Genomic DNA, 12,233 nt, shown 5'->3' with positions numbered 1-12,233 from the left:
CAACAATAAGAAGTGCCTGATAATGTAATGGGGCCACTTACAAAGCAGCTATTTTCCTATCACTGATAATGAGCAAACAGAGGCCCCAGGTCACCCACTTGGGGGGGGGGGGGGTTAAGCAAGAATTCTTTATTTGGCGGGAGGTTTAAGTTGGTGGCTTTCAGGCTGTCTGCACTCCCAACTGGAAATGCTGCCGTTTTATTTCTTATGTTCTGTGGTCAAGGGTTGATTTCAAGACATATCTACAATTGACACTGAACTTTAAAATATATTTCACTTGCTAACATGAAGACCTGTTTATTTTGCATGCCATGAATTTCTATGGGCATTGACTGATCCTGAGAACTAGCAAATTGACACTGGTAGTCCTACATGAGGTGCTTTGGGGACAATAAGGAGTCAGAGACTCTGCTGTGACAAAACAAATATAAGACCACGAAAGTACTATTTGAGACTATGGCTTGGACACAACACAAATCCAGCCTTTACTCTCATACATCTAATTTATTTAATCTCATCGATGATCTGCTTTAATACTTCTTTTATCTATTTAATGTTTCTTTTCTATTAGAAATCACCTTCTGTAACATGCTGCTTTGTGGCATAGAATTAAAGGCCCTGCCTTTGAATTTCAATAGCCCAGTTTAAATTCTCACTCCGCCAGCCGCCGGTTTGTGATTTGAGATAAAATATGTAACCTCTCCAAGCCTCGGCTTCATTATCGATATTACCAAGAGTTGACACTACAATTTTGTAGTGTAATTCTGAGAATTAGGGATAATTATGTTAAAGAAGCTGGCGCATAGGGCAGGTTCCAAAAGTTAGCTATTACGCGAGATGATTTTGTGAGCATTAAATCTATTTTAACCTACTTGTCACCATTTAATGCTGCTCTATTTGTACATCCTTGTGCTCAAGGTTGACCGTCCATTTGTTAGCACATCTGCATATTCCTCATAATTAATATCTGTTTTTAATGACATATGGTTTAGTGGCTGGAAATTGAGTCTTGCCTTCTGTTTTCAATTTGTTTATGACTCAACGACTCAATATGTGTGTCTGAACTTTAATTTTCCATTCGGGAGACTGGAATTTAAAATCTGTGCTCATATGTAGCTATTTCAGAAAATGAGAGGAAATCGTGTACTCCAAGGATTTCGAATATGTGCCAGGCTCCCCAGCCAAGATGCCCAGAGATAACAGGTCAGGGCTTCTCTTACGTTACGTGACCAGGGACACCTGGACGGGGGAGGTTCACAGTCTCAGCGCTGAAGTGATAGCAGCCCAGGCCCTGCTGGGGTCAGGTCCCAAGTGAGGTCAGCAGGTAGCATCACGTCTGATTGGAATGAGCACAAGCAGGCTTGACAGGTGTCCCTGGCACTGGAATTAGGCTGAGGATGTGATGACCCAGATGAACTAGGGGTCCCCATGGCATGGCCCCTTGTAGGCCTATCCCCCTGAAAGGAAGTATCCAGGGCACATGGGGACATGAGTTTGTAACTTATGAAATCCCTGTAGTGTACACCTTTCTCACGCTGGGTCCACATTCTGTGTTATCATTATATTTGAGTCATGCCTTATCTCTCTATTAAATATCAGATAGGATGGCCCATCCTTCTTCCATCTATTCAGCCATTTCCCTACAGCCGGCAAAGAACTAAGTATAGAGGTACATTGCATAGCTTTTACTATAGACTTAAATTTAATACAAAGTATTACAGATTTCTTTGGTATCTTTGTGTAGTATTTTATTCTAGTCCTTGGAAAGGCACACACACGCACGTGAATATACCGCACTAGCAACAAGTTGGAGCTGTCCTGAGAAACTGATATCATGAGAGTCACACTGGACTGACTTTGTCCCAAAACTTTACTCTTCTGGCCACTAGAACCTGAGTAAGTCACTGGTCACATGGGGGAAAATATATCCTTTTTTTGTTTTTTTTTTCTTCTTAGAGCTGCCCTAGAGTTCTCTATATCAGTATGGGGCCAAGGTTGGAGCAGTCTGTTTGCTTTTCATTTTGGGGGGAAGCTTTGTGGTTTTGTCATTTGCGTAGGGAAGAGTCCACAAGCCCACATCATTTAAAAGTTTATTCAAATCGTACCTTCAAAAGATTATACCAGCAAGAGTAGTCTAAGTGATTAAACTTATCACTTAATGTTTTGTATTCATTTTGCCTCCCCCCCCAAAAAAGGTGAAATTTGAAATTTTATTCAGCACTCCCTTCCTTTGAATTTATAGGTCACACGGTAGCTGTGTTATCCAGTTGTCATGTAGGATTAGTATTTACTGGATGAGATGTGTTGATTCAGGAGGCTGTCTGTGGAGTGCCTGCCCCGAGAGGGTCATATTAAACTGGAGAGAAGCTTTTGGAGCAGCATGGCATCTCAGAGACAGTATATCAAGCGGGTAGATGCATTGGCCCTCTGTTAGGAATCCAGGGAGGAATTATGGCTGGCTCCCAGTTACTGCCTCCGTGCTAAGGAGCCTCTGGGGAATAGGTTTGGATAAAAGGGGTTAACCAGAGGGGAAAGAAAGGTTTCCAGGACTCAGTGTCACTGAAAGCATACAGAACGAATAGGGCTGCCTAAATAATTGAAGATGGTCACTCTGTTTGGAAAAAATTTGCAATTTTATATCATCAGTGTGTGACCAATGTAAGGGACTACACTTTTTGTTATCACTCAGAATTCAAGATATATTATTATTACTATTATTATTATGTCTATTTTTGAACATTTCTGTTCTTAAGAGCATGGTAATGTAGTTTTTAACACAGAGAGATTATGTTGTGTACCTATTTAAAACTCTAATTTTTATGTTGATAATTTGTTAGAGCTAAGTTTTATTCAGAATTTGTGTTGATTAATATTTCTTGACACAGAAATATTAACAAAAAATAATACAGTGAGGGACATGGCTTTATATGTTATATATTATATGCACATGGTCTTTACTTTTTGTACACGGTCATTTTATGTATGTGTGTTTGTTATAAACCAATTAAAGAATATATATCAAATAAGAACTCATCATTGCTAAACCCATTTGTGTTCACAGACTAAATATTAGTTAAAAAATCTTTAGCAACGAACGTCCTTCAAACCAAAGATTGAGAGTTTAGTTTTGGGGTGGCCGGCCCCGGGCATCAATCTTACTGCCTTTCCCAGTCATGTGACATTTCTGCGAACGGGGGAGGGGGAACCGCTTCCTGACATTCATCTCTCCCCAAGCATCCCATCTACTCTCTCACTTTGGCACTGAGCTGAGACCTTTGGTTTTATCTCGCTCCCTGAGAAAATAAATGGACGCCACCAGGAGAGATCTTGGCTGGCTTCGCATCGGCGAACCTACCTGTCTCCCTGCACCTGCAGCCCCCCAGCCTGCATTCACTTCTGCCCACAGCCAGTGTGCTCTGCCTCTAAGTTCCACCCACATGTGCACTGGCCCGCCTCCCTCTTCCACACAAGGAGTTTGCTCTGATAATTATTCTTCCTTCTCCTGCTGCATTTTTGGCAACCCTTTCTGGGTCCTTCTATAACAAATAGCCAGATATTTCTTCAGCAAAATGGGCTTGAGAACCCCAAAACATTGCAGTTTCAGGACAAGTGGTCTAAGGGTGAACCACGCAGGAATCCAGAGCAACAAAGGAGAACTCTCTTTCATGGGCATGGGAGAGGCTGCAGTCAACAGAGTCCATTGGAGGGGAAAACAAATTAAAGCAGAGTGACTTTTAATTGGCTGAGTTATGGCCGTCTCCCATTGGCTGAGCTGTCATTGGGCAAGGAGGACCCTTCCTTCCTGCTCAGGTAGTAAGGTGGCATCACTTCCTGTTGGAGAAGCAAGGTACATCTTAACGTTGGGGACAGTACTGTGTGTTAAGTGACCTGTGTGAGTTCTCCAGTCTCCTGACTCCATTTTAAATGAGGCATCTGTTACTGATTTTCACAATTCTAATAAGCTTGCATGCTATAACGTCTTCTAGTTTTTAGAAAACCGTCAGTACTATGCACTTTCCTAAATGCTGCATTTTCTTCTCCCCTTTAGAACAAAATCCCAAAAAGCATTGTCTGTGGGCCCTGGGTCCTCTTGCCCCTCCTTCTCACTCCATCTCACCTTCTCTGATCACACCATCGCGCCCACCTGGCCTGGCATCTGTTCTTGGCAAGGTCACCAAATGCCTTCACTTGGCCCAGTAGAATGTATACCTCTGTCTCCTCGTTTCTTAATCCCTCAGCACACTTGAAAGAGTTGATCAGTCCTTCCTCTGATATATGGCTTCTTGACTTGTCTTCTAGGCCACACTTTCTCTTAATGTTTCCCCTACCTCGCTGACTCCTCCTCCTTCTGACCTCAGAAATGTGGCGGACCTCAGGGCTCTGTCCCCAGACCTCTTCTGCACTCACCCCTGGTTCCTTTCATCAAATCTCAGCCATTGAGCACCGCCCATCCATTCATCCACATTTCCTACATGCTCATGCTAGACTCGAATCTTCCTTGACGTTTCCATCAAGATGCATAACACACCTCTTGTGACATGGACAGTCCAGAACTCTTGATCCCCTGCTTAGCTTTACCTCACTGTTCACTGTTCTTCATCTCAGTACTGACACCAAAGTTCAGCTGGTGGTCAGACCAAAAACATCTACATCATCTATAACTCTCTTGTTTTCTCTCAGCAATACATGCCCCACTCAACTGAACACAATACGTCACTGTCCCCATGGCCATCAGCTGAATCTAAGCCTGTATTACTACATAGGTGATTTTCCTGTTTCTACTCTTGTCTCTGCTCCTTCAGTAGCCCCAAGTGGTCTTTATCACTTTAGAATGTGCCATTTTCTTTATTAATAACCCACAGTGGCCTCCAACCCCATTTAGAATACAGAGTCCTTACAGTGACCTGTAAGGACTAGACCCTAGCCACCCCCACCAGCCTCTCTTCCCTCCCCCTCCTTGGTCTGTTTCAGCCACATCAGCTTCTGTCAGTTCCTTAAGCACATGCACCCCCTCTTGCTGCCTTTGTACCTCCTGCTCACTCTGGTTGGATGGCTGTCACTCTAGGCATCTCACAGCCACCCTCCTACATCACTGAGGTCTTTGAGGTCACCCAATGATACCATCTCCGGGAATAACCTGAATTGCTATCAAACACCTAAAGCCACACACTTCTTTTCACCTTCTCCTGAGCACCTGTCACAGTTTGCTATGATCTTCTGTATCTCTTCGCCACTTGCTTCCTTCATTCCCATTGTAAGTCCCATGGGTCAGCGGTCATATCTACTTTACTCAGTGCTTTTACTCCTCCACTCAAAAATTGCTATTTTGCACAGAGTAGAGGCTCAATAAATGTTTATTGAAAAAATTAGTGTGTTAACCCTTACAACCAATTGACAGAACATGTAATCTAATTCTTCCATTCTCATCCATGGTTATTCATTAACCTCAGGGTTCACAGGCAGTTCTCTTGAATTGGAAAGTACGTGAACTCACACTACCTAAGGTTATATATGAAATGAAGTTGTAAATGAACCCTGATATTTGTTGTTATTATTTTGATCTCCTTCACCAATAGCCTCTAGGAATTCTTGGTCAAAAGGAGCTTATATTACAATATTTCTTTAAAATTTGCATGATAAATAGTCCTTAAGTTCTAAGGGAAGTTCAAATTAGTCTCATAAAATAACAATAATAATAATAATGACAACTGACAATTAAGAATTGCCAGGACCCACAATGAGGTGCTTTATTTACATTGTCTCTCGTCTTCACATCAATCCTGCAAATGAAAAGTAGTATCCCCACTTTAAAGATAAGAAACACAAGCTCAGGTCCCTCAGCAACTTTTCTAAAGCCACAGAATTGTGTTTAGTTTGCTTCTGAGTTTCTGATTAGCTTTGGAACAAACTCCGCTATGATAAGTTCATTCAAGTTATACCTGTAGGAAGAATTAATTTCATAACCAGCGTCATCTTGTATATTGTCTAAGTCGAGCAGACCTTAGTTTTACTGGTTCCTCTTAGCCCTTCTAGAACTGCTCACGTACATCTCCCTGATGGAGGACATCCAGTTGGTGTGCTGAATTCAGGGGAGATTTGCCAGAGATGCAACTAGGCTACAAAAAGCAACACGTATGTCATACTTGCAGCATTTTTTAATAAGTTCAACGTCACTGTGAGAAGGCACAGCTGACTGTAAAACACACGAGGAAAGTTTCATTTTTATATTTTCATCAGTGAGAATTAAGGCCAGAACGTGCTCATTTCAGCCAATCACCTGTATTTATCATTGTAAAAAAATACAATTATAAGGAATCTTCCTCAAAAAAAAAAAAAAAAGCCCACAAAAACAAAAAATCCTTTGTGTTCCTGAGTAGTACTGGGCTTAAAGTAACAGTGGATGATATTGAAGAACATTGGAGAAATAGAAGTTCTGGACTCCTTCACTGTTGGATTGCTTGATCATTGAGCAAAAGTTAGATTTAAAAGGTATTTGAGTATTTGCTTCACTAGATTCTGTATGTGTTTCAGTTAGACAAACAGAAGTACAAGTGGGAATATGTTGCACATGCATTTGTCATGCTGTTTGGCGGGGGGTGAGGGGGCAGCGTGGCTTTTAAGAGTGAAACCCTAACGTAATTGTGTTGAAACGAACAGTAAGGAAGTACAGTAGTTCAGGAATGAAAATGTTAAATTAAATGGACCATGGTGAACACCGTCGTTGATCCCGAGGAACAGTTTTTCCAGTATATGGAGCATCCCAATCCCACCCAGCATATGTTAGGCACAGTTTTCTCTGCTCTAATTCATCTGTGCTTGTCAACAGCTCCAGATGGCGTGCTGCCTCCCAGGCTTTCAGCTGCCGCGCCGACCAGTCTTCAGGTTGTCTGGTCCACACCAGCTCGTAACAACGCTCCAGGGTCTCCCCAATTCCAGCTCCAGATGAGGCCTGGCCACTCCCCCCACGGATTTCTAGAGTGAGCATTACGCCCTGTGCGTGTTCCCAGCTGTCACCTGGGTCACGTGGGGTAGCCATAACTTCATCTTTTTCTTTTTCCCCGTTAAGTTAAATTTATTGGGGCCACATTGGTTGATAACATCATATACATTCCAAGATATTTTGAGCACTACTAGGTCAGTCCTCATTTGCAACAAATAAAGGTCACCTTTTAAATGTTCAAAGAGAAAAATAGGGTGTCTAAGCAACACCCTAGAAGATGATGATTTGCTTTCAAAAAAGATCTATTTTTAATTTATATAGCATGTTAAATAAGATTTCTCTGCACTTAATTTTTCACGAGCACATGCATTTCATAAAGCAAGCATACACAGAGCTACAAAATGATAATACTTATTCAACAAATTCTACATGGCAATCATTCTCAACACTAGACTAGAATTTACCCAGTAGTACTATAATTTACAGCTCATGTAAGTACAATATTATGAACCCTCAACCAAATGGCTAGTTATTTTAAAAGAGGTATCGTGTAACAACAGTGAAGTATAATACTTAAATGTATGTTGACATTCTCTGAAAAGTCCGTGCAATCAAGTTTTTTTTTTTTATTATTTCTTTGAATGTCTAGAGCTTCCTGATGAACATTTCTTTCCTCCAGGTTATTTTCCAGTCCCTCGACCTCGTTAAGCCATGAAGTGAGAGATCTCCAGCCCTACACCGAGTATGAGTTTCGGCTGGCTGCCTCCAATGGATTTGGCAGCACACACAGTGCTTGGATTCCGTTCATGACGACAGAGGACAGTGAGTGGTCTGACGACGCACAGCCAAATGTCCTCTCCACTGGGGAGTCCTTCGTGTTTTTAGTTTGTCCTCAACCAAGAAATAAGTCTTCGCTATTTTTTGACACTTAGTGACAATAATCTTCTGTAGGGTGTTTAGGCTTCCCAGAAAGAAGAAAAATGTGGGCTTTCAAACACAGAGGGCTGGGCAGGAGGACATGATTCACAATAAATTATGAGATGGCCCCATTCTGTCCTTCAGGGTGCATCTAGGTGTCCTACAAGAGAAAGGTTCTTATCTTGTACTCTGTGAGCAAATGTTACTGTGTTCTCTGCTTTGGTGGGATTCTTACAGGTAGAAGACCATGAAATATGGGCCTTACGTTATGAGGATGCTATCAGTGCTGTAATACCCTTTCCTGGGAATAGATGTCATAGTACTTTTACTTGTACTTGGCAGCCTTCTCAGTGGGGAACTGTAACCTAATAACAGGTTGGGGTTGCCCTCTTCAACCAAGAGAGAGAATGTTTGGTTTTTTTGTGGAAGACTTATGTTTGCCTGTATATGTTCTTACTAGGTTATATAGGAAATGAACACATGGATATAATACTTAGTTTTCTAGAAATAGCCTCTCTAAAAGCATATATATTGGAAGTATAACTTTTAGAGAAGTAAAGCAAGCTACATAGAGTGAACGAGGACACTGCATCCTGGAATGATGGGGTTTTTAGGGTTAACCTTGTCAGATCTTTTAACCAGAAGCTTCTGAGAAGATGTTGTTCTCTCAGCCAACTGCCCTGCTCACTCTGTAAACATTGTAGATGTGAATGCTGTTTACAAGGCTAGGTACTAGTCCAAAAGCATAGTGTTCAAAATAATACCAATTATTTTACACAAAATAATACCAATTGCATATTAAATACATAGATTCCTAGTTCTAGTTTAGCATTATCCTTTCATTACATTATTTTTGTGAGGATAAGGAATCCGATAAGATGGAATCAGAACTATGTACCTTCCTCAGAGTTTATTTTATGAAAATGTATTATAAACAATCATATATTTCACCCACTTCTCCCAATACATCCTGGGGGCAAGTTAGGATGCTATACAAGGGCGCAGCCAGCATTTTTGATCTCATGCTCTCACGGATGCCGTTTAGTAAAAAAACTCTATCCAAAGGACAAACAGCACCCGAGCAAGGCTGGATGGCATTAACACGGTGCTCTGAGCACCTACGCCCCTTACAGGGACAAGTTCCATACACTCTGGGGAAGCTGACAGAATGGGCACCACCTGCGTTCGGATCTGCAACCCATAGAGCTAGCACTCAAATAAAGTTTTAATAAGGTGTTAAAAAAGAAAACAACTGAATAAAGAGTAGCTGAAATGATTATTCAATCCACTGCAGTGGGGATGGCCCCAGAGGGTACCACATGGGACGAGGTAAAAAGTGGTGTCCTTTCTCTGGCACTCCTAATTTCTAGTGCCAGAGACAGGGTGGTAGTGAGTTATCTCAGTGGTGATGCTTATTAAATAGGGGGCACAATCTCCTATCTACAAGGAGGAAGTTAGCACATAAAGTCCTAAATATTGCCCAGTATTTGAGCAACAGCGTTTGTTCAGCTTACCTCCTGCATCCTTTTACCATAAACCAAATCTGGTGGGCTCTGGGTGCTTAGCGCCTCCGTGCATGGAGACACTGCCTTCTCTGTTGTTTTTAGGGCCTGGGCTTGAAGTGAATAGTACTAATCCTTTGTCTTCCTTAGGTAAGAATCACTAACACCCCAGCCATCATTTTTATTTAAATTCTTTCCCTAAAACTGATGACCTCCCCCTTGCCCTGTTCATGTGCAGACCGAGCAGTCAGGCACATTAGCCAAGAGCAACAGGCCAGCCGTTGGCCCCTCCAGGTTCAGTGACCAGTGCATGCTGACCCCTGACTCCAGACAACAGTGTAGTCTGTATTTTGGGTGTCAGTGGAGATGGATGACATCTCAGGAAGGTGGTGCGATTGAAGTGACAAGGACTGAGTGATTGGCATTGGGCATAAGCAGTTTTTCTGTCAAGGCTTCAAAGCATTACGTATAAAACCACGCATGCTGACAGCTCCATGCACCTAGCATCACACTTCATTCTCCGTTCTGCCCCGCACCTCCCGTTCTGCCCCACTGTTCCCGTTCTGCCCCACACCTCCTCTTCTGCCCCGCAGAAATTTGACATATCAGCTCAGTGATGAAACAGCAAAGTCACCTCACACCCACATTTCAGTGTTGGACCATCACCTTTCTGCCAGAGCCTCAAAACTTTCCGGTGCCCAAAAGGGTCATGACAACCATGGTTTTAGTGTGAGATAGCAAGGCTGATTTTCATCAAGTCTGCAGCCAGCTGAGAACAGGAGAAACCTGGGCAGGAAATGAATGGCAGCCACCCAACCAAATGCTTGGGTGCAAAGAGAAGTTCTCATGGGCAGAGCAAAGGGCCATGAGGCATTTTTTAATTAAATGGATTGGAGTGACATTGGTTAATAAAATTACATAAGTTTCAGGTGTACAGTTTATGGTGCACAATCTGTATGTTGCACTGTGCGCTCGCCACCCAAAGTCAAATTATATTCCGTGACCACGTATTTGACCTTGACCCTCTCTTCCCTTTACTCCTCCCACCCCTTCCCTCTGGTCACTACCAGTATCTATGAGTTTCCATTTTATATCTCTGCTAGGAGATTGAATGTCCTAATTAGAGAGGCTTCTGCTAGCCCCAAACCATGTACTATTTCATAGTGAAGTGGGGAGGGATATATAGAAAAAGAGTTCCAAAACGAAAATGATTTTTCTTGTTCTCATTTTTGTAGCCTGTAGTGAGAACATAGGACTCTGAGTCTCTGTCCTAGGGAGGAGAAGTGAAAATATGGTATAAAATTTGATTAGTTGATAAAGACAATACTAGCATAGGATTTTGCAGATTATTTAGGTGTTTCTGGGCCCTTAAGAATATTTAAATTTTATGGCTAATCCGGCATTTTGAACATCTTTTTATTCACATGTTTTTGAAGTTAAAGTCTCAACCTGCATCTTAAGAGGGCCCTAATGTGAGAGAAGTATAGGAACATTTTTATAAGGGTAAGGCATATTTTTATCGGATCTTATTTTATTTAATGAAGAAATTGAGGTCCAAGTTTCAGCAACGCTGCACCGGTATTTTGCTTTCTCCGTTCCAAATGGATTTCCAAATTGCTCTGAATACTAACTTTGCAAATGCTGATGTGCCTGTCCTTTCAAACAGCAGTGTGGTTAGCTATGTGAGCCATAGCAGAAGACTCTTGATAAACAGTCAATTATTTAATGTGCTAATTTTTAGAGCGAAATAGCTCTGTATGCATGTCACCACATATTTTGTTTTTGTGGCATGAATCCTGCTCCTGAAATTCTTGCATTTCCAAAATTAGTAAAAGCAAGTGTTCATTTATTTTACATTCTTATTTATCCTAATATCAGAAGCTACAGGTGACCACGAGAACATCCTTGGAAAGGGTGGAGTGATTGATGAGATAGTCTGTCCCCTGGCCTTAGTTCCCCTCTTGGTCTCTTGAATCTCTATGGGGGTCCATAAAGCACAAAGCTCTTCCCAATATGGGACTTCTGGTTCTTGGAGGACTTTTTTCCCTGCCTTCCTAAATTCTCACATCAACATATTGAATTTTCTGTCCTAAACATCTAGGGAGGGTCCATGGCCATTCACTGAACAATATGCCTGATTCTAGAAGGAAAACCACTCGCCCTTATTTATCCTCCATAGTCCCAACCACAGGAGAAATGGGGAGAAACAGTCTTCCAATATACGTTCTCCAACTTTCAAACTACCAAACAGAATCCTTTCGATTGCCACAGCTACTGGCCCTTGGATCTCCCTTGTGATGAAGAGTGGTACCTGTGTTACCAGCCCTTTTTCTTATTTTGTCCATTGACAACAAGCTGAATGTTTATTTTCGTGCAAATCCCTAGTGCCCATTCTTCCTGTTTGTCTTGGGATTCAACTACTGAGCCATTTTCGTCACCGCGAGATTAATATTTCTTCATCTTTATTGTATTGGTCCTGTTACATTTAAGTCTTTTATTAGGAGCTATCAAAAATCCTGTTGGGACAGAGTTGGAATATAAATAATACATTGATAAAAAGAGTTCATGATTAAAGGGTTGATAGAATCCCTCACTTAACTCTTCTGCTAATGTATCAGTAGTGACTATCAAAAGGCCACCTGAACAATTAGCATATAATGTTCTGCTCTATGTAATTATGTGTCCATGTGTTTGCCACCTTGATTTTTCATTCCTTGACAAATTTAGGAGATAATCATTTGTGGAGTTAATTTGACTGAAAAGAGCTTTTAAACTGAGTGAGTTTTTAATGAGAATGGTAAAAAGTTGCTTCAGGGCAATAATGAGAACCTAACGGGAAAACTGAGCAAGTGCAAGAGACCCATGAAAATCAG

The 12,233-nt window shown here is 41.7% G+C and overlaps 1 protein-coding gene across 1 annotated transcript in view; it reads left to right on the top strand.

The window, feature by feature from the left end:
* Positions 1-12,233, top strand: part of USH2A (usherin) — a 505,359-nt gene that overhangs the window by 316,762 nt on the left and 176,364 nt on the right. The window contains exons 39-40 of the mRNA XM_053667304.1: positions 6,827-6,977; positions 7,620-7,762. Of these exons, the coding sequence (XP_053523279.1) occupies positions 6,827-6,977; positions 7,620-7,762 (294 nt within the window). The remainder of the gene's footprint in view (positions 1-6,826; positions 6,978-7,619; positions 7,763-12,233) is intronic.

Source organism: Artibeus jamaicensis, unplaced genomic scaffold (assembly GCF_021234435.1).
Source record: "Artibeus jamaicensis isolate MK-2021 breed Jamaican fruit bat unplaced genomic scaffold, CSHL_Jam_final contig_467, whole genome shotgun sequence".
NCBI lineage: Eukaryota > Metazoa > Chordata > Mammalia > Chiroptera > Phyllostomidae > Artibeus > Artibeus jamaicensis.
Note: the sequence above shows the minus strand (reverse complement) of the source record. Positions and strands in the feature narration are given on the sequence as shown.